The sequence below is a fragment of the Jatropha curcas genome, chromosome 11 (assembly GCF_041381405.1).
Source record: "Jatropha curcas cultivar XTBG-Jc1 chromosome 11, XTBG_Jcur_1.0, whole genome shotgun sequence".
Lineage (NCBI taxonomy): Eukaryota > Viridiplantae > Streptophyta > Magnoliopsida > Malpighiales > Euphorbiaceae > Jatropha > Jatropha curcas.
This window is the reverse complement of record NC_143161.1, coordinates 13,822,783-13,845,147: the sequence shown is the minus strand read 5'-3', so window position 1 is coordinate 13,845,147 and position 22,365 is coordinate 13,822,783. Positions and strand designations below refer to the sequence as shown.

The 22,365-nt window shown below is 34.8% G+C and overlaps 1 protein-coding gene across 1 annotated transcript; it reads left to right on the top strand.

The window, feature by feature from the left end:
* The first annotated feature begins 3,031 nt into the window (after nt 1-3,031).
* PKP3 (plastidial pyruvate kinase 3) lies at nt 3,032-21,372 on the top strand. Its single transcript, XM_012215161.4, has 12 exons — nt 3,032-3,488; nt 4,044-4,319; nt 5,273-5,438; nt 15,178-15,312; nt 15,411-15,521; nt 15,622-15,710; nt 15,855-15,917; nt 18,152-18,327; nt 19,820-19,916; nt 20,153-20,301; nt 20,858-20,966; nt 21,056-21,372. Exons 1-12 carry the CDS (start codon nt 3,264-3,266, stop codon nt 21,167-21,169), a joined length of 1,710 nt encoding a protein of 569 aa, XP_012070551.1. The 5' UTR covers nt 3,032-3,263; the 3' UTR covers nt 21,170-21,372.
* The last annotated feature ends 993 nt before the right edge of the window (nt 21,373-22,365 follow it).

Here is a 22,365-nt window from a genome sequence, read left to right as displayed (position 1 = left end):
CAGCCGCCTTCGCCGGCGACGGCGGCAGCAGCCGCCCTCACCGGCGGCAGAGGCCGCCGGTGGCGGCCGCCCTCCTCGGCGGCAGCTGCCGCCCTCACAGCGGCAACTACCGCCCTCCAACCCTATTTTTGCCTATAAAATAGGCCCCGGGTCCTCAGTTTTTACTCACTCAGTCTGTGTTGACAGACGCTCCTTCTCCCCTACGCTCCTTGCGATTCTTTACTACTTTTCTGCATTTTAATTTAGCTTTATTGCTTTCTTGCTTTGTTAATTGGTCACTAAAGTTGAATTAATTAATATTCCCTTAACGAGGAGCTTAACCTGGAGGTAAGAAGTGGCCGACGACTGACTCAGGTACATAAACTAAACCCTGCTCATTTAAATTTAGCACTTCATGCATGCTTCTCTTCTACTCCTAATTCTACAACTGCATAAATGCATTCACGTCATCATTAGGCAAATAAACTGCCTCAATTAAATAATTTTAGGCTAGATGCCCGGTTAATTAATAATCGTGGTATTAAAGCCTAAATCCGACAATATTGGCTAAAGCCTAGTTAATCAATAGCTATGGTGATCGCCTTTATTTCAAACAATTCGGCTTAAGTCCAATTAATCAATAATTGTGGCTAAAAGGCCTTGATTAAACACGTTTTCTTGGCAATAAATTGCCTACATTGCAATTCAATTGATCTCTTTTGATAAACAAATTGCTTATAAGTGAGATTAATCTTTTTTAGCGACAAATCGCTTAAAACAAAGTCTTGGCAAAAGCCTTTAATTAATCAATCTTTTGGCTAAAAGCCTTAAAACCAACCAATTTTGGCGACAATCGCCCAATCAAACACTTTTGGCAAACTAATTGCCTAAATCAACTCATTTTGGCTAAAAGCCTTAAGATCAATCAATTTTGGCGACAATCGCCTAAATCACATCAACTTTTGGCAAACAATTGCCTAAATCAATCTTTTTGGCTAAAAGCCTTAAATCAACATTTGTGGCAACAAATGCCTAAATCAAATCAATCAATTTTTGGCAAAATGCCTAAACAAAATACACAAAGCATACACACACTCATGCATTAAGCATACCCCTTCAAAGCCCTTTTAAAAAGGCCTATCGAACTACGTTGACTTTGATCTTCCATTCAAACGGAAGTACGTAGGCACGTTTGGGATTTAACCCCGAGCGGCAAGTCGAAATCACTTAAATATTCCATTTGGTCCAATTACCTTGCAAAGCATTCATTTTTTTTTTGGTTATTTCATCAGCATGACATGGTCTCGGGATCCACCTCGGGTTCGTAGACCATGCCTTAAACATTGGGATAATTAATCTAGTAATTAGGTTAATTAAAATTGGAGTCACTTAGGGTTTTTTCCTAGTTTACCCTAAAATAATTAAACAAGGTGGCGACTCACACATTCACGTGCATTTCTGGCCTTAGTCATATGCATCATATGCCTGTGTTTTCGGGGGAGGGGTTCACACTAGTCATTAAGACAAATAGTTGTTGATCAATTAGATTCTTTTGTTTCATTAAGAAAAAATAGTTGCAATCCAGAGAACTAGTAAATTCCATCGTCACATTAAATCCATCATTATGAAAGAGAGAAACCATATGCATGGAATATTATGAGTTGAATTATATTTTGAAAATAATGAAATTTCAATTATTTAATTTATTCCAAAAGCACGTTACAAATATATAGATTTTTTTTTTTTTGAAAAAAGAAATTAAACGAAAGTGTAAGCTTGTGTTCCACCTTATATTTATTTTCATTTAAATTTTATTTATTTACGGTAAATTTAAAATAAAATTTACCATCAAAATAAAAGTAAAAATATTACACTACAAACTTTTAGAATTGAAAATATCGTGTTTATTACTTTTAAATTTATAAATTTAGTAAGAGAATTTTTATTCTTTTTCTTTCTAAAAATTGGCCCATTTAGTTAGTTCATACCAAATAATAGTTGATAACAGTTGCTGATAGTTGATAACCGATAAAAGTTAGTCGATAAATTTTAGTATTTAGTAAAATTTTATTGGCGGTTACTGTGATGATAAAATGATTATTAAAGTATAATTGTTTATATATATATATATATATATATATATATATATATATATATTATGTTGTATAATAATAATAATAATATGCATGGTGAATTTATTATTTTAATGTGTTATTAAATAAAAATATTAACTAAAGTTTTTAAAATTATACTGAATAGAAAACTTATTTATAGGGGTTAAAATTCAAATATAATATAGATATAAATCAACTAAAAAACTTCAAAATATAGGTGAAAGATATTTCTATCAGTTATTAACTTCTTATTAAAATCCTTAACAAATATCAATAACTTAATTATTGGAAATAAATCACCAATAAGTTGAACCAAATGCCTTGAAGAATTTTTATTCGTCATTTTTAATTTTAAGGTAATTTAAGTAATAAGAGTTAATATTTATCCTTATTTCTACTTATATAATCATTTTGTTATTTATTGTGTCAATATTGAATTTTATTTAAGTAAAGCAAGAACTCAATAGCTATATTAATTTTACAATAAACTAAATTTAAATAAAAAATAAATATAATATAAATTTGAGAACTCAAAAAATGCATTTATCATTTTCAATCTTAAATATAATTATTATGTAAAATCATTATATTAATTCATAAAAATTAAATAGATACTTATTATATAAGTTGAGAATTTGAAAAGATATACTTATTAATTATACAATCTAAATCCAATAATTATTATGTAATTATATCAAATTATAAAATTATTGAAAATAAATTATGATAAATTTATAAAATTATCAGAATTTAAGAATTCCTTTTTAAGTAAGTAAAAAAGAAACTTCCAATTCATTACTGTAAAAAAAAAATCTTTCAATTAAAAAATAAAAAAAGAGAAAATAGAGATCCACAATAATCAGAAAGTGCACGAAACCCGCGAGTGCGGGAGTAGACCTTCTTTTACTTCCATCACAAAAAGAAAACTCAATCAACCTTAAGCAGCGCAGGCGCAGCCAACTGTCCCAACATACAAACAAAAAACTCTCCTCTCTTCTTCTTTATTGTCTGGCTCTGCAACAATAAAAACCAAAACCAAAACCAAATTCTCAATAGCAACGCATCGGTCTTCTCTTTCTTTCTCTGTCTCTCTGTCAATCTCTGGACAACTTCTCTACAACTTCTCTCTGTATAACCAAAACAGAAGAACCAGAGCTTGAGCTTCTGAAAATGGCGGCTATTAACCATATTTCTGCTAGAACGTGTGCAAAGGATCATAATCTCTTTTTATCATCGTCGAAAAATTTTAGTGATGTTTCGCTTTTTGAATCGACAGTTTATAGAAGGAGATGTTTCTATCAGAAGCGAGACTTTGCTGTTAGATCGATGTCGGTTACTGAGCAGAATCCTCAGCATGGGAAACTCACATCTGCTAATGGAGTTTTAACTGCTGATGTGAGTTTACTTTCTTTTCATGTTCTTTTACTCTATGCTGTTTGTTTCCGGAGAAATATTGAGAAAAGGAAAAGAAACAGAATGGATGAATATTTCCATTTTTGAAGCATTAAGGAGGACTTAGATCTTAAATAGCTGATAATATATATTTCTTCTTGGATTTTCTTCTTTTACTCTTGTTATTGATTGGTTTTTTTGCTTTTATCTCTAATTGTGTTCTTTAGAACTATAAAATCCTAATGAGCAATCCAGGATGACTATTGCTCAAAACATGACAGTGATATTTGTGTTTTGATTAAGTGTGGAATTTGTAATTTTCTTTCTCGTTTTGAGTGAGGAAAAGGCATTCTTTATCAGAATACTTCTAATTGTAAAGCCATATAAAACAAATTGATGAGATTCTATAACTCTTATTCAGAGAATAGCTTAGAATTGTTTTGAATTTGATATTTCTGGCACAAATTTTATCCGTTTTTCCTCTTTCAAATGTTTAAAGAGTTTTTTTCTCTTTTCTCTTTTACAAGTTTGTGACCTGGATACATTTCATTCTTGTAGGACAATCTGAATTTTTCTGTTCTGACTAGTAGCCAGATATTGGGAAGGGAAAAAATAACTTCAAATTCTCTAAGAAAAACAAAAATAGTTTGTACAATTGGTCCTTCCACAAATTCACGTGAAATGATATGGAAATTAGCAGAAGCTGGAATGAATGTGGCTCGTCTAAATATGTCGCATGGAGACCATGCATCACACCAGAAGACCATTGATCTAGTTAAAGAATTCAATGCTCAATCTGATGACAAGGTTATTTCTATAATGCTGGATACCAAGGTATATTTCTTTCTGATAAGTTTTAATTAGTTCAAATATCTAGTTGATGATGGCTGTGTAGAAAGGTTTAAACTTGCCCACTTTTTGAAGTCAGTTAAAACAGCGACAAGGTTTATAAATTCTCTGTTTTGACCATCAGAATATGAACTAATTCTAAAAACTTTTAATTGTTACTGACAAATGCACAGACCCTTAAGTTTCTACTCCAACCCAACCCCCCGGCCCGTCCGTCCCCCCCCCCCCCCCCCCCCCCCTCCAAAAAAAAAAAAAAAAAAAAAGAAAGAAAGAAAAATAGAGTTTTGTTTGAGGTTAATTGTGGAAGTTGATAAGCTGCTGGTTTCACTATTACTATTCACCATGTTGCATGGGAAGCTGCTATTTCTATGTTTTGAAAACGTCTGGAAACTCCTCATAAACATTCGAGGCCATTTCCCATAAATTGGGTAATAACTAGAGGAAGCGCGGAATACAAATCCACAAAATATCTATATTTTATGATTGTGGAACTCATAAATGATTTTTTTTTTTCTTTTGGATATGATTGATGTTGATTGGATGCTGACTTATCATTGGATATCTTTGATAGTTTATAATGATTTATCTTTTATATTTATAAATATGTCCCTATGTCTTTTGTTTACGCGTTTTCCCTGCATTTCCGTTTCATATATTTTTTAAAATATCATTTCCCCGTGTCTATTTCTGTGCTTCTGTGCAACATAGCTTTCACATTTATCACATGTCAATCTGTATTGAAATGCTGCCAATGGAAATGCAATTTTCTCCCTCCAACCTGCCCAACAAGTGCAGGATGCATGCCAAACAAGCTATGTATCATAATGAAATTACTTAAATCTAGTTGCTGTCTATCTTTCTAATTTTCTTGTGAAACGAAATATATTTAGACCACTTTTCAAGTGTTAAGGTCTTTTAGATTCTTTTAACAATTGCAGGGTCCTGAGGTTAGAAGTGGGGATGTACCTCAACCGATTACACTAAAAGAGGGACAAGAATTTAATTTCACAATCAAAAGAGGTGTCAACACAAAAGACACGGTCAGTGTCAATTATGATGACTTTGTGAATGATGTTGAGGTTGGAGACATACTATTAGTGGATGGTAAGTACAAATCTTTCGTATTGACCTTGGGATGTTGGTGGGTGAGTTGCATTGTGTCTGCACTTCAGTAATGTTTGTGATTTTCCAATTCACATTGAGGGATTCATGGAGAGATGTGTTGTGTACAAGAGCTTTGGTGGAATATGTTTTATAACTTCATACTTAAAACTTTTATTTCATATTTATTAGCCCTATTGATCCAAAGTATTAGGGGAATAGGCTGCTTGGCATGATGAAAAATGATACCAGACCGAATCTAGATTTGTAGTTCTATAGATTTTTAACTTCAGTAAACCGATTACACCTCAGGCACGCCTTTAATAACTATGCATGGGTATGATTCTTGTGAACTGTTGTGAGTGAAATATTGGTATTAATTGACTTTATCACCCACATTATCCTCTTTCAGAAACTACCCTATTATGAATTGTGTCAAGGTTATGACTTTGCATACTTGAGGGCAGGCGATTATAATACTCTTGTTTCTCATTGAGAACTTTGAAGGTGTTAAGGACTAGTTGTAAATAGAGTTCTGTTAGGAGTTAGATTCCTAATAGGTTTATAGTATCTTGTATATGTATATATATGTGACCCTATTGATGAAAAACTACATAATAATATTTTTCCCACATTGAATTACATGGTATCAGAGCCTTTGGCTTGTTAGAATTTATTTTTCTCGTTTGCATTGAAGATTCCGGTGATCTCTCATTGCTGTCAGTCTTGTTGACCACTTTGGGGTCACTGTTTTGTCTCCTCGCCTACCCCCGTGTTTCCTCAAAATCCGGTCACTAGATTCGCTGTGCGTGGGCCTCCCGCGCTGATCTATTTTCTGTTACAGCACCATGTGTTGGCACGTGGCGGCGCGTCCGACGATCGGAATTTGTTCTCTGACTTCGACTCCAGGTCAACTGTTTACTTAGGTGGTTGTTTTTCTGATCCGGCGAAGTTTTGGTAGGGGCATTCCCAGTTTTGTCAAAATTACTTTCGCATTTCAGGTTACTACTATTCTTTTTTGCCCCTATTTGTATTAAAAGGTCAGATTTAAGTTGGGTTCATACTATTCTTTTGGTATCTCTGTTTCTGAGTTGCTGGTAGGGTGTTTAGTTTTTATTAATAATGGGTACTGAACCTAAAGATACTAAAGCTATTATTACTGAATTGATCCTAGCAATGAATAAAATCACAGAACATAAACTGAAAGGAACTAATTATTTAGATTGGAGTAAGACAATTAGAATTTATTTGAGGAGCGTTGAAAAAGATGATCATCTAATTGATGATCCACCAATTGGTGACACTAGGCAAAGTTGGCTAAGGGAAGATGCTAAGTTATTTCTATTGATTCGAGATTCTATTAACAGTGAAGTGGTTGGGTTAATTAATCATTGTGAGTTTGTTAAAGAATTAATGGAATATCTTGAATTTTTGTACTCGAGAAAAGGTAATCTGTCTCGTATGTATGAGGTTTGCAAAGGATTTTGTCGGCCCAACAAGCAAGATAAGCCCCTTACAGCTTATTTCATGGAATTGAAGAAGATTTACAAGGAATTTAATGTTTTATTGCCTTTTAGCCCCGATGTTAAGGTTCAACAGATTCAGCGAGAACAAATGGCTGTGATGAGTTTTCTTGTAGGTCTTGCTCTGGTTTTTGAAACTACCAAATCACAGGTTCTTTCAGGTAGTGATGTTACCTCTCTTCAGGAGACTTTCGCTAGATTACTGCGTACTGTAGGCTCTCATACCCTTTCCCCTTATGAAAATAGTGCCCTCGTGAGTCGTAATCAGGTAGCTAGGCAGCCAGGAAATAGAGGAAGAGGAGGAAATAATCGTATTAATGGAGCAATTAATTGGGAGGCGAGCATTATTATCTACCATTTTTGCCATGAACCTGGTCACACTAAACGGTATTGCAAGAAATTGATAAATAATCCACTAAGGGCAAGTATGGCCACTCAAGATTCTGCAGTTGCTTCTTCTGACAACACTGTAACAATTTCTGTTGCGGAGTATGTTGAGCTCTCTAGATACCGTTCTTCTTAGTCTGCTGATTCCTCAATTGCTGCTGTTGCCAATTCTGGTACTCCTAATACATGTTTTATGTCTCTCTCATCAGAGTGGGTCATTGATTCTGGTTGCACAAATCACATGACAGGTAACCCTAGTCTCTTATCCTCATTAAAGAGCCTGAACAATTTAATTGTCATGTTACTCTAGCTGATGGGTTCACATATTCTGTCAAGTGTATTGGCACTGCCAATCGCATCCCATCTCTTCCATTGTTTCTGTTTTTGGTTTGCCTCGTTTTTCGTTTAATCTATTGTCTGTTAGCAAAATTACTTGTATATTTATCCTACCTATTGTGTGTTTTAGGATCTTTTGATGAAGCGAATTATTGGTAGAGGACGTCAGTCTGGTGGCCTTTATCTTCTGGATGAACAAGTTTCGTTATCTCTGGCTTGTGCTCGTGCTCTATCTTCTTTTGAGGTTCATTATCGTTTGGGCCATCCTTTATTGTCTATTTTAAAGAAGTTGTGTTCGCAGTTTCAGTCTTTATCAATTTTAGAATGTGAATCTTGTCGATGTGCCAAAAATCATCGTTTACCTTTAGTTCCTCGAGTCAATACACGGGTTTCATCCCCTTTTGAGTTAGTTCATTCTGATGTTTGGGGTCAATGTCCTATTATTTCTAAAACTGACTTTATGTATTTTGTTACTTTTGTGGATGATTATTCTCATGTTATTTGGTTATTTTTAATGAAAACTTGTTCTGAGATATTCTCTATTTTCTAATCCTTTTGTGCTGAGATTAAAACTCAATTTAATACCTCTGTTCGCATATTGCAAAGTAATAATACTAAAGAATATCTATCTAGTTCCTTCCAATCTTATAGGTCACAGAATAGTATTCTCTATCAAACATCTTGTGTTGATACTCCTAAAATGGGGTTGCAGAAAGAAAAAATCAACATCTTCTTGAGGTTGCTAGGGCACTTCTATTCCAAATGAAGGTTCCTCAACATTTTTGGGCTAATGCTATTTCTACTGCATGTTTTTTTGATTAATCGCATGCCTTCTTCTGTGCTTAATGGTGAAATTTCTTATAGTGTCTTGTTTCCTTCTAAGCTTCTATTCCCCATTGAACCTCATATTTTTGGTTATACTTGTTTTGTTCGTGATGTTCGTCCACAGTTTCCAAATTAGATCCAAAGTCCCTTCGTTGCATTTTCCTTGGGTATTCTCGGCATCAAAAGTAATATCATTGTTTCTCTCTCAATCTTGACCGTTGTCTTGTTTCTGTGGATGTCACATTTTTTGAAAGTACTCTATTTTTTCCTCCTATATATAAGAGTGGGGGAGGATGATGAACTTTTAGTCTACTCTATCCAGCAAATTCCTAACTCTCCTGCTCCTGCTCCTATTTCTGAACTTGCACTTGCTCTTGCTACAACATCTGCTGCTCCTATTCCTGCTCCTGCATCAGCATCTGCTTGCCCTTATCAGCATCTGCTTGCCCTTGTTTTGAACAGGTTTATTCCTGGAGACCAGGAACTCTTGACTCACTTCCCCCACCTACTGCTTCAACAAAAGATTTGATTCCCTCTACTCAACCTGAGCGTGTGCCATCCCTCCTCAGTTAGACCTTAACCTTCCCATTACTCTTTGAAAAGGTAAACGCAAGTGTATCTATCCTATTTCTTCTTTTGTCAGTTATGATCATCTTTCTTCTTTATCTCGTTGTTTTGTAAGTAACCTAGACTCTGTTTCTACCCTTAAAAGTATTGTTCAAGCTTTGTCCCATCTGGTTGGTGTGCAGCAATGAAAGAGGAGATGGTTGCCTTAGATACTAATGGTACTTGGGATCTTGTGCCTCTCCCGGTAGGTAAGAAAGCTATTGGTTGTAAGTGGGTTTTCTTCGTTGAAGTGAATCCTGATGGGTCTGTTGCTCATCTCAAGGCTCGTTAGTTGCTAAGGGCTATTTTCAGATTTATAGCCTTGATTACTTTGATACTTTTTCTCCTGTAGCCAAATTGTCTTCTATTCGTTTGTTTATTTCTTTAGCAGCTACTTTTGACTGGCCTTTACATCAGCTGAATGTTAAGAATGCCTTTCTTCATGGGGATCTTCAGGACGAAGTTTACATGGAGCAACCACCAGGCTTTGTTGCTCAGGGGGAGTCGAGTAAAGTGTGTAAACTTCGCAAATCTCTTTATGGCCTAAAACAGTGTCCTTGAGCTTGGTTTGGTAGATTTTGCAATGTGGTACACCAATTTGGCATGCAGAAGAGTACTTCTGATCATTCTATATTTTTCAGAAATATTAAGACTGGTTTGATTCTACTTGTACTTTATGTTGATGCCATTGTTATTATAGGGAGTGATTCAGCCGGCACTACATCACTCAAGTCATTTCTCCAGACTCAGTTCCAAACAAAAGACTTAGGATCATTGAAGTATTTTTTGGGTATTGAAGTATCTAGGTGTAAGAGAGGCATCTTCTTATCTCAAAGGAAGTATGTCCTTGACTTACTGAACGAAATTGAAAAGTTGGGTGCCAAGCCATGCAATGCTCAAATGACTCCTAATTTGCAACTTTCAATTGATGGTGAGCTATTTGATAATTCTGAGATGTATAGAAGATTGGTGGGCAAACTGAATTATTTTACGATAACACTTCCGGATATTGCTTACTCTATGAGCGCCTTAAGCCAGTTTATGTCTTCTCCTACTGTTATCCACTATGAAGCTTTAGGACAAATTTTGTGCTACTTCAAAGGTAATCCAGGTCATGGCCTCCTTTACAGTAATTATGGGCATTTGGCATTGAGTGTTTTCAGATGCGGATTGGGTAGGTTCAAAGGTTGGTAGAAGATCAACTTCAGGATAGTGTCTTTGTGGGTGGAAACTTGATATCGTGGAGAAGCAAGAAACAAAATGTAGTCTCACGATCGAGTGTTGAATCAGAAGATCGAGCTACGACACAATCTACTTGTGAATTAATTTGGATTCATAAATTGTTAGAGGAAATTGGCTTCAAGTTGTCCTTGCCTGCAAAGTTATGGTTTGATAATTGTTAAGAATTAGTTGTAAATAGAGTTCTATTTGGAGTTAGATTCCTAATTAGTTTATAATTTGTATTCCTAAATAGCTAGGTAGTATAAGAATTCCTTATATATAGACCTATTCAATCGATTGATGAGATACAAGAAATACAATTGCAATATATTCTCTCAAAATGGTATCAGAGCCTTCCATTCAAAAAAAAAAAATAAAAATAAAAAAATAAAAAGAAATTTCCCGAAACTTCCCTTGCGAGAAGCCATTGCCACCCTAGGAAGCCTTTCTAGGGTTAGTATTTTGTCTCACCACCGACCTCAGGATATTCTCCAGCCGTTGATCAGTGCCTCCCCAGAATCCGATTGCTGGATTCCAAGTGAATGGCCCCCACGCGTCACCTCTTTCTTCCTCCTCTGGTTTATGCGCTGGCGCATGTCCAGTGGTCTTTTTCACTCTAGTTCCTCTCTCCGGCGTTGACTAGAAGAGAGACGTGCAACCCAGTGAGTTGCATCGTTATTCTTGGGCTTATTCAATAGGTTTGTTTGCTGCGATTCTGTTGCAGCTGTGTCGGGCAGTCTTCTGCTACTGTTGTTGCTTTAATTTGCCGTGGAAACCTATCTTTTCCTTTGTTGTGACAATTGTTTTAGGTAATTTTCGGTGATTTTCTAGTGATTGTTTATTGCATTAGGGTTTGGTAATGCACCTTTGCTGCAGTTATGGGTATTCTGCTTTTGAACCTTCTCCTTTGTCGAGAGCAGTGCAACCCCATTGAGTTGCATTGTGTTCTTAGCCTTCAGTGGTTCGCTCCGTTTGCCAGAGTTTCCTTTGCTGCGTTTCTGAATATCTGCGCTACTAGGCTTCCTCTTTGAGGCATTGATTATGGAAGCTGGAAACAGCCTTGTGAGTTGTTTTCTGGTCCAGTGAGATTTGTTTCGACAACCTAAGTGTGTTGTCTCGATTCAGCTACTACTATTTGGTTTGGGATTCTTTATTGCTATAATGAAGTGGGTACAGTTGCTGAGTATGGTATTGTGCTTTGCTGAAAGTAGTAGTTTGTAACAAGTTGAGCATGATTAACATCTATGCTCCAACTTGAGGGGGAGTGTTAAAGATTAGTTGTAAATAGAGTTCTATTAGGAGTTAGATTCCTAATTAGTTTATGATTTGTATTCCTAAATAGCTAGGTAGCATAGGAATTCCTTATATATAGACCTATGTAATTGATTGATGAGATACAAGAAATACAATTACAATATATTCTCTCAACAATAATGAAGCTGCTCTTCACATTGCATTAAATTCGGTATTTCATGAACGAACAAAACACATCAAGATTGATTGTCATTTCATTCGTAAAAAGATACAACACGGTATTATCTCTACATGGCACGTTAAAACAAGTGAACAGTTAGGAGAAAGCTGTTGAAACAATGTATTTGCTAAATTAATGAAAGTTTCAGCAGAAACAAATTTAAAAGATTAAAAAATATGAGAGGAAGAAGATATATTTTACTTCAATGTAATTGAGAATTTATACAAGTTGAAATAACAGATTCTCCTCAAATAATGGAATCCAAATAACACAAAATAATAAACTGAGATTCTAAGGCTGGAAATTAGGAACTCCAGCAGTGTTATTGAAAACTGATAAAACAGAAAAATATTTGATGAAACAGAATGCCAGCACTTCAACACTCCTCCATGGCATTTTGATGACAAACACCAATATTTTTCCTCAGAGCTTCAAATCTTTCTTTTGGTAAGGATTTTGTGAAAATGTCAGATAATTGTTCTTCAGATAAGCAGGTAACAAGTAATACTTCATTAGATTGTTGAACTTCTCTAATAAAATGAAACTTAATCTTGATGTGCTTGGTTCGCCTATGAAAAATAGGATTCTTTGCCGTCGAAACAGCAGAGATATTATCACACATAATTCTGGTTGCTTCAGAATTAAATCTTTTTGTTTCATCTCCAACAAACTTCTTTGATTGAAATGCCCAAACTTTTTGTGCCACAAGCTTCTTTGATTGAAATGCCCAAACTTTTTGTGCCACAAGTCTGATTTACTGAAGGTGGTGCCAGTAAATGCATGCTTATCAGTTTCCTCCCAATTGATAAAGAAACTCCTTTTTTTCATTGTTACAGAGAACATTTTTTCTCCTACAGGATTAAAAACTGTGCACTTCCGCTTTCTAAATTCAAAAGCATAATCTTTTTCCAGCATTTGTCCAATACTCAAGAGATTTTGGCTGATTTTAGGTATATATAAGACATCAGAAATTGTTTTTATACCTGATTGAGTTTGGATAGTATCTGAATCACTGCCTTCAACTTTAATATATTGGCCGTTACCCATCTTCACTTTAGATTTATAAGTTTCATCAAGAGTGCTTAATACAGAATCATCTTTGCACGTATGATGAGTGCACCCACTATCAATAAGCCACAAATCACCTGCACCATCAATAGAAAAACAAGAAGCAACAACAGCTCGCTCTTCATGTACCTCCGGTTCATCGTTGGAAAGACAGAAAGCCATAAAAGCTTGCTCCTCCTGCACATCTACATCATCCGCCACTTGTGCTTGTTGGGTTTGAACATCTTTCTTTGATTTGCAGACTTTGGCAACATGTCCAAGTTGTTTGCATTTGCCACATACTGCATCTGGTCTCCACCAACAGAATTTTTCAAGATGAGTAGTTTTTTTACAATGAGAACAAGGTTGAAATTTTTTCTGTTTGGACCCTTCTTTATTGCCTTTGTTCTTTTGGTTAGAACTCTTCTTGCTTTTTTCAGCATGCTGTTTATGCATAGAAAATGCCCCTTCTATGGTGTTGTCTTGCCTTAGAAGTCTTCGCTGCTCCTGTGCATGAAGAGCACTCATCAATTCAGCCAATGAAATGTTATTAAGATCCTTGGACTCTTCTAGAGAAGAGATTTTTGACTCAAACCTCTCAGGAAGGGTCACAAGTACCTTTTCGACAATTCGACTGTCGGGGAAATCTTCACCAAGTAGCCTAATATTGTTGACAATCAAAGAAATTCTATCAGTATACTTGGCAAGAGTTTCATCTTCTTGCATGGTTAAGGCCTCGAAACTCCTCTTTAAATTCAACACTTGCATTTGTTTTGTTCTATCGCTGCCTTGATATTCTTGTTTCAGTCTATCCCAAGCTTCTTTTGCAGTTTTACAAGCCATAATTCTGTAAAAAATAGCTTCACCAACAGAATTTTGGATAAGTGTTTTCGCCTTCGATCGCTTGGCTTTTTCATCTAAATTGTTCTTGATTTGAGTTAGAGTTGGATCTCTGGGTAAAGGAGGAATTGGTTTGTCTTCAGTAACGATTTCCCAAAGATCAAAGGCTTCCAAATAGCATTGCATCTTTACTGACCAAATTTGGTAGTTTTCACCTGTGAAAATTTCAGGAGGGTTGATAGAAAGGTTACTGGAGGACATATTTTTGTGTGGCTGGTTTTGGTTTTAAAAGGTTGAGAGAAGAGGGATTGAAAGACGGTTTAAAAAATTGGTTTAAAAGGTTTAAATGTTTAAAAGGCAGGTCTCGAAAGACCATGTGGCTCTGATACCACTGTTGAAACAATGTATCTGCTAAATTAATGAAAGTTTCAGCAGAAACAAATTTAAAAGATTAAAAAATATGAGAGGAAGAAGATATATTTTACTTCAATGTAATTGAGAATTTATACAAGTTGAAATAACAGATTCTCCTCAAATAATGGAATCCAAATAACACAAAATAATAAACTGAGATTCTAAGGCTGGAAATTAGGAACTCCAGCAGTGTTATTGAAAACTGATAAAACAGAAAAATATTTGATGAAACAGAATGCCAGCACTTCAACAAAAGCTCTAAATGGTCCTCTTGTTAACTATCTTTGTAACAAGTTGGATCTTTGTAACAAGTTGGACATGATTAACATCTATGTTCCAACTCGAGGGGGAGTGTTAAGGACTAGTTGTAAATAGAGTTCTGTCAGCAATTAGATTCTTATTAAGTTTATAGTATCTTGTACATGTACATATATGTGACCCTATTGAGGAAAACATACTTAATAATATTTTTCCCACATTGAATTACAGTAGGGATGCCTTCCATACAAGAATTTGAGTGGACCGTTGTTAAAAATTGGGAGTTTGAGCTATTCACCATTTTGGTGGGTCCACTTTGTCTATGTTGCTGAGCGGCTAAGTTGCTTTATACTGTTCTATCTAGGAGGTTTGATTTGCATTTGTAGTGGAAAAACAATGGTATCAGATCTTCTGACTTATAGAATGTATTATTCTATGAAAAAGGTGAGTATGTGATTTTGAGGATTACTGACATTTGAACTCTTGCAATTCCGTTAAATTGCTGAATTCAGTAATTGAAGTAGATACACTTGGGATTGATAAAGAAGATTCGGATTATCTATTATTTGTGCAATTTTTTAAGGCTGCTGAGTGGTAAACTTGAATTATTTTTCTAGTTGAGGTAGCTTTTATTGGCAAAATATTGGGCCAACTCATTACCTTATTTTTCCTTTATATTCCTTTTTATTCTTCTATATTCCTTTTTCTGGCTTTTTTTTTTTTTGAATTGCGTTCTATATTTCATTTGATGAAGTCCTTGATTGCCACTTGTTTGCAACACATGAGGAGTTGTTTTCTGTGACTCTGGTAGGTGGAATGATGTCATTAGCTGTGAAGTCAAAGACAAAGGATACAGTTAAATGTGTTGTGGTTGATGGTGGAGAACTAAAATCCAGGCGTCATTTAAATGTGCGTGGAAAGAGTGCAAATCTGCCTTCAATTACAGGTATATTTTGTTCTGATTTTGAATAATAATATTGCTGATGTTAGCTATCTTTTATTCTCTTAATTAGAATGTTCAACTTCATTTGTCGTTTTGGACAGACAAAGACTGGGAAGATATCAAATTTGGGGTCGACAACCAAGTTGATTTCTATGCAGTCTCCTTTGTGAAGGATGCAAAAGTGGTCCATGAGTTGAAAGATTATCTCAAAAGTAGAGTATTTTCTTCATTGTGATATGGTCTTCAAGTCAGTTTTATTTGGTTTCACTTCTTTCTTCTTTATTTAATCAAGCTGCCACAAACCCCATGTAGGCTGCAATGCCGACATTCATGTGACTGTAAAAATTGAAAGTGCGGACTCCATACCGAATCTTTATTCAATAATATCTGCATCTGATGGGGTTAGTTTTAAATGGACTATTACTCTCTGTGTGTGTACGTTTACCCAAATGCTGTTTTTCAAACATATTAGACTTTCAGGAACTTATTATCCATTGTTTTCTATCATCATGTCCTTTTGCATTTTAACTTCATTTTTTTTATAGGCAATGGTTGCTCGTGGAGATCTTGGTGCTGAACTTCCAATTGAGGAAGTCCCTTTGTTGCAGGTAAATTAAAGTGTCTGGGCTTTTACTAAAAGCAAACTTTCAAATGCATGTTAATGTATCTGTCAGATTTCTCCTTGCTTGTTGTTGAAAGGTGGAAAGTAAAAGGTTAAGCTAAGGCTAAACCTCAGGTTCACAACTTAACCAAATATAGAAAAAGTTTATCTTGAAGCACAACAGAGATAGTTACATTGGTACTTGCTAAACAATTTTGATTGATAACGAATTCTTAAAGAGGGTGTATTGGATCAGGATTGTGTTAAATTTTAAAAGAATTGTTGAGTTTGACGAAATTGAAGGATTTCGTAAGATTTCCACATGTTTTACTATAATTCTACATAGAGTTTTATGGGATGGGTGGAATTTTTTTTTTTTTTTATAAAGATTTTGATTGAGTTTGATAAAATTACAATGATTTATATATATCCAAACAAAATTAATTTTAGGACCTAATTGAACAAATTAAAAGGTTTTGGAGCCCAATTGAAAAACTGCAAAACAATGAGGGACCAAAAAGCAAAAAGGAGTCATATTCTCCAAAATCGTTTTTTCTTCATTAAAACCTTATTGTTGTCGAAAGTGAAAGGCCTACAATGGCCGCATTGTCGACGACCATCCTGTGCTCTTAGAACAGTCGCGATGTGGTCGGAAGACCACATGCTTCTCGTCCCTTGACTAGGCGACGACTGTCTTATCGGAAAATCTCAGGTATATATATAATTTAAAATCGAAAACCAGCAATCACCTCTAACTAGGACCTTCGCTGGTTGCCGGAGTTCGCACAAGGAGGTGGCGTTGAGACAGGCTTGATGCACAGCCCACTGCCTGCAGCTCAGAGAGCCTAGTGTTCTGGTCACAACAATGACAGACTGTATTCTTCAGTTCTCGACTATTTCAAAGTTTTTCCAATTTTTTTTACTTGATTAAATCATTATTTAATTGAAATCAACCTATAAAAATTTTAGAAATAAGCAAATTAATTCTAAAAAATTTTCAGTATTATTAATATTAATATTTGTCAAAATATCAAATTCTCAGCATATGAATTAATTCGAAACTAATCCAATAATTAATACATTGTTTTACACTTTAAAGGATAGAGATGGAAGTTGTTCGGGTATTTTAGGGTAACCCCTCTGCTCCGATCATTTTAAAGAGGATTCATTTAAGGAGGAAATGAGTAGTATAAATGGGTTTGAAACGGATGTGGATAGTGAAATTACTAGTAGTGGATATGGTAGTGAAATTACTACCTATAACGGATTGGGGTAAGGTACGAGTATAGATCTTTGGATGCCCACTATCCATTAACCGTTATATTAAACGGGTTTGGTAATGAGTACCCGTGGGTACCCTATCCATTATTAGTAAAAAAATTATTTTTAAATAAGTTTGAATTTTGGATAGTTTAGGATTCGCGGTGTCCTACCTGTTTAAGAAGTACTTTAAACGAGTTTTAGACAAATACAGGTAAAATTTAAACATGTTCGAATACGGGTACTTAAATGAATATTTAAATGGGTTTAGAACAGATACAAGTAGTAAAATTTTAAACTGATACCCACACATGTCGTTTAAAATTCGCGGGTAGCGCCTCGCTTCCATCCCTATTAAGGGGATGTATTGAATTAAGACCGTTAAATTTTAAAAGATTTTTGAAGTGTTTGGGTTGGAGGATGGATTTGTGAATGACTATTTTATTTGTACCTAGCATTCTAAATCCAATGAAATCAATAATTTTATAAAATCCTTCTAAATCAGTAATTTTTTGAATACCATCAAATTTATATGGATTTTTAGAAAGTCATAACTGAATACCATAAGATTTTTATGGATTTTATAAGAGTTTGAATTGACTACCACAAAATTTAAATTGATTCCAAAAAAATCTAAATTGAATACAATTGGAATTTTAAAGTCTTTTAAAATCTAACGGAGTTTTACTCCAATACACCCGCTCCCCCCTTAAGGTCCTAGGATTATTTTTGAAGTCCAGCTAAATTGCATTCTATTTCTAGCAACCCTGTACTTATCTTGCATTCTTAAATCATACTACTTGGTGAGCTAAATCATTGAAGGTGACTACTATATCTTCCCGCATGTGGCCTTATTGAGTCTGATTGATGCACATGCCTTGTTATGTTATGACTCATGTCCAAAGTTTAAATATGGTACTTATATTCAGTTCAAAAACATTGAAATTTATTGTTTAATCAAACTTTGTTGTTTTAAAACAGGAAGAGATCATTAAAAAGTGTCACAGTATGAAGAAACCAGTTATTGTAGCTACAAACATGCTTGAGAGCATGATTAATCATCCTACACCAACAAGGGCTGAAGTTTCAGACATAGCAATTGCAGTACGTGAAGGTGCTGATGCAATCATGCTTTCGGGAGAAACTGCCCATGGAAAGTAAGTGAACTTGGCTCATTTGATGATCAATAAATTTATTCAATGATACTTGAGACGTGTTTTTATATCTTAAACTGTAATAAGCTTAGACCTTAATTGAAACTTGCTTGTAGATGTTAGCTGTGCTGTTCTAATGTGGGTTCTTCTGCCTGTAAAAACAAAACAATAGTGTATGCTGTGGTAGATCCACTATATAAAACGACGGGTCAATTGATCCCTGTAAAAACAAAACAATAGTGGGAGCTGTGGTAGATCCATTATATAAAACGACGGGTCAATTGATCCCTCTGTTTTTTTTTTTTTTTTTTTTTTTTTTTTTTTTTTTTTTTATATACATATATATGTGTCTAAATGAACCCGATTAAATTCATTTTAGTGCTCATTTGACCCCTTTTTATGTGTTGACCCTGTAAAAAAAAAAAAAAAGGATCTGCTGCTAAGAGGGAGTATTACTTATTTTTGCTGGGCCAAAATAATGAAAGATAAAATAAAAAGATCATTGAAAATTACCCTTTTTTGGCCAAGATACCTCGCTTATATACTCACGAACCTTGTAATTGAACATTGAGGTCAAATATCAAGAATTTTAGGGTCAAAATAAGTTGCTTAAGGTTGTGAAAGAAAGAAAAGTGGGAGGACAGTGTGTAGCATGACCTCAATAGAAGGTAGAACGAGTGAAAAAACTACTTTCAATGGTATGAATACTGGTATGTGCTTGTGACATTCCTTGTGATTGCTGTTATTGGGTTGTTGGCAGAATTCAATGACATTCCAATTTCGAAATGATATTTACATTTTGTAACATGCATCATGTCATCAGCATTATTTGAAACCCTAGCTAATGCTTAAGCTCTTGGGTGGGACTATGCATATTGTGCCTTTAACAACTATTGGCCCTGCCGAACTTCTGTGGTCGCATGCAACCTGGCTTATTTACCATAGCCAGAAACCACCACAGGCCTTGATCCCATTGAAAATGATGAATGCATGGTCTTTTTTGTATACTAAAATAGGAAGTTAAAAGAGATTTTTTTTTTTTTTTTTTCATTAAAAACTATCCTGAAAAGTAATTTGCAAGAAAAATATATTGTATTTTTATCTGACCAATATTTTGGAAAATGTTCCTTTTGTGCATGGATATGTAATTCTTATTGATGTGAATTTAAATTTTTGGCTCTCTCTATTGCATGGTTGATAGTTAATTCAGGTGCTCAGATAAATACTTGTAGCTGTTTTATTTTATTTTGAAGCCTCATTATGTTAGTTCTAACTTAATTATACCATGATTCTTTTTATTTTAGTTATGTTTAGCTGTTGGTATGCTCTAGTAAATTATCACGAAGAATGTAGAGCTGAGTAAGATCTCTTCTTCAATTGTGAGAAAAAGAAATTTGGTTGTCCAGATACAACAACTTTTTATTATTCCTACTTCTGTGTGATTTATTTGACACATCGTTAATTTATAATTTGGCCAATAAAATGATGGCTAAAGGTATCCACTGAAAGCTGTTAAAGTCATGCACTCAGTGGCGTTGAGGACAGAGTCCAGCTTGCCAGTTAACACAACGCCTCCTGCTAGTGCTTATAAGGTAGTTATGATTAGACTGAAACATATCTATTTTTATTTTATTCTAAATTTTCAAATTATTGTTGTTTAACCATATAGGTTTGAATCTTATATCAATGTGAATTAAGTTTGTGATCCTGAGCTCAATGAGAATTGAAACAAGGAAATTTAGCCCCTGTTGCAATTTTCTAACTGACCCTTTTCTTTCCATGTGCTGATCTTTTATAGTCTGATTACCTGGAGGACTTTCTTTTGCAGGGTCATATGGGTGAAATGTTTGCTTTCCATTCCACAATCATGGCCAACACTCTTAATACACCCATCATCGTCTTCACAAGAACTGGATCCATGGCTATACTTCTAAGTCATTATCAACCGGCATCAACTATATTTGCATTCACAAATGAGTGAGTTTCTAAAGCAGTAGGCAATAAGTATCTTCATTTTCTTCCAAATTACTTCTAGACTTTTTACTTACCAAAGGACTTTATTTTGGTGAAAATGTGTTCAAAACTTTATCGAGGTTGGCAAGTGTGAGGTGACTGCATGTGCATATCCGCCGATGATTTAAAGAAAAATTTTAAATGCAATTGGTAGATTTAGCAAATTGTCACAGCCAAATTTCAGCTGTGTGATTTTGCACATTCTTTTCTTGTTGCAGTAACATTGCATCCTACCAGGTAGGGTGTGTCTGTCCATGAAAGGACAAATGCTTAGATGCCAAGCATTTCTTGATTTGTTCAAATGCCATGTCCGTGCTATTTACTTGTCATTGATTACCATTTCTATGTCCCATCAGAAATGACACATCTGCATGGAAACTTGCCTTTATATTTGCTATATACTCTGCATGTTTGAATTCCTTTTGTGACTGTATACTTACTGCAGACTGTAGCCATTTAAATCTAGAGATTGCCTTAATTCTTCGTTCTCAAACTTCTCATGGCACATTTTTATTGTCAGAGAGAGGATTAAGCAGAGACTGTCGCTTTATCGGGGTGTCATGCCAATATATATGCAGTTCTCAAGTGATGCAGAGGAGACCTTTTCCCAAGCACTTGCATTATTAGTGGTCAGTTACTTTTATTTGCAGTATGTTTTCCTGATCAGCATTTTATGAAGCTAAATTAATTTTAAAACTTTTCCATGCCCATGCTATAGAACAAGGGTCTGTTGATAGAAGGGCAGTATGTTACTCTCGTCCAGAGTGGAGCACAACCAATCTGGCGTCGAGAATCTACTCATCACATTCAAGTACGCAGGGTCCAAAGCTGATATTGTACCAGCAAAGTTTTTCACTAGACACAGGTTATTCTGGAGTAGTTTATATTTGTACGAACTGTCATTTTATTTTTGTCTAATAACTAGCAATTTTGTGATTTGTTAATCCTTGTATGAATTTGAAAAAATTGTGATAAAGTTTGAAAACCATGTAAGAAATTATTTGTTTAGAAAATATTTTTATGGGAATTATTCTACGGGTAACAAGTCAAATACTTGAAGACACATCATTAAAATTTGCAATGATTTCTTGTTCATTAAGTGAGATTGTAGGTTTTTCTCTTTTTCACTGTTAATGCAAATCTTGTTCATCTTATCCTGTATCGGAATAGCATGGATCATTTTTTTGTATGGATTTGGTTCTTGAATGCAAACAATCTCGCTTTCAGTTTCTTCCATTGTCATTCTACTTCCTCATGCCATTTAATGATGCTACTAGTAAATGAACCGTGGCATTCAGTTTCTGCGTGCGACTTTATTTATTGTTGTTCTGTTGTATTGATACGTTGCTCTGCTGATCAGTAATTTTTGCCTTTATGATCATTCTTGTTCTTTCTTTTGATCTGTTGCTCTGCTGATCAGTAATTTTTGTTTTTAACGTTTACTTGATTCAGCTTCTGACTTAACTCGATCTCCTATGTGATGTTCCTCACTACCTAACAATTTTGCTTACCCACACACGAAACGATTTCTTGAATCGGTTGTGCTCTTATATATTAGATGTCTCTTAGTACCGCCTATTATGTTGACTTTTCATGTTGAGTATTTATTTTTAGATTTGATTGAAATTTAATGTGTGGATAATTATTTTTCAGTTCATGAGGAGACCAATGTGAGTTTTGTTTCTTTCACCACTCTCACCATGATAGTGAAAACTAGGGGTGTGTAAAATTACCGATTGAACCAAATTGATCCATTTCATTTGGTTTGAATTGAATTTGTTGTTCGGTTTTAGTCTGTTGCATAGAAAATTCATCGGTTGGGCTAGAAAATTCATCGGTTGGGCTTAAAACTGAATTGAAATAGTTGAAATAGCAAATACCAATAAAATACACTGAACCAATTGGTTTGGTCCAGATGCAAATTTAGGTTCGGTCTATATGAAAAAAGTTCGGTTTGTATTTATGGCCTGGTTTCAGTTCAGTTTGAATCGAACTGACCTCCCATCAGTTTAGTGAAACCTTCTAGCA

Excerpts from the sequence above, each read along its gene's own strand:
- PKP3 (XM_012215161.4), top strand. The coding sequence starts at position 3,264 with ATGGCGGCTATTAACCATATTTCTGCTAGAACGTGTGCAAAGGATCAT. Across the intron at positions 5,439-15,177 it reads AGACATACTATTAGTGGATG|GTGGAATGATGTCATTAGCT; the intron begins GTAAGTACAAAT and ends TGACTCTGGTAG. Across the intron at positions 15,522-15,621 it reads GTTGAAAGATTATCTCAAAA|GCTGCAATGCCGACATTCAT; the intron begins GTAGAGTATTTT and ends AACCCCATGTAG.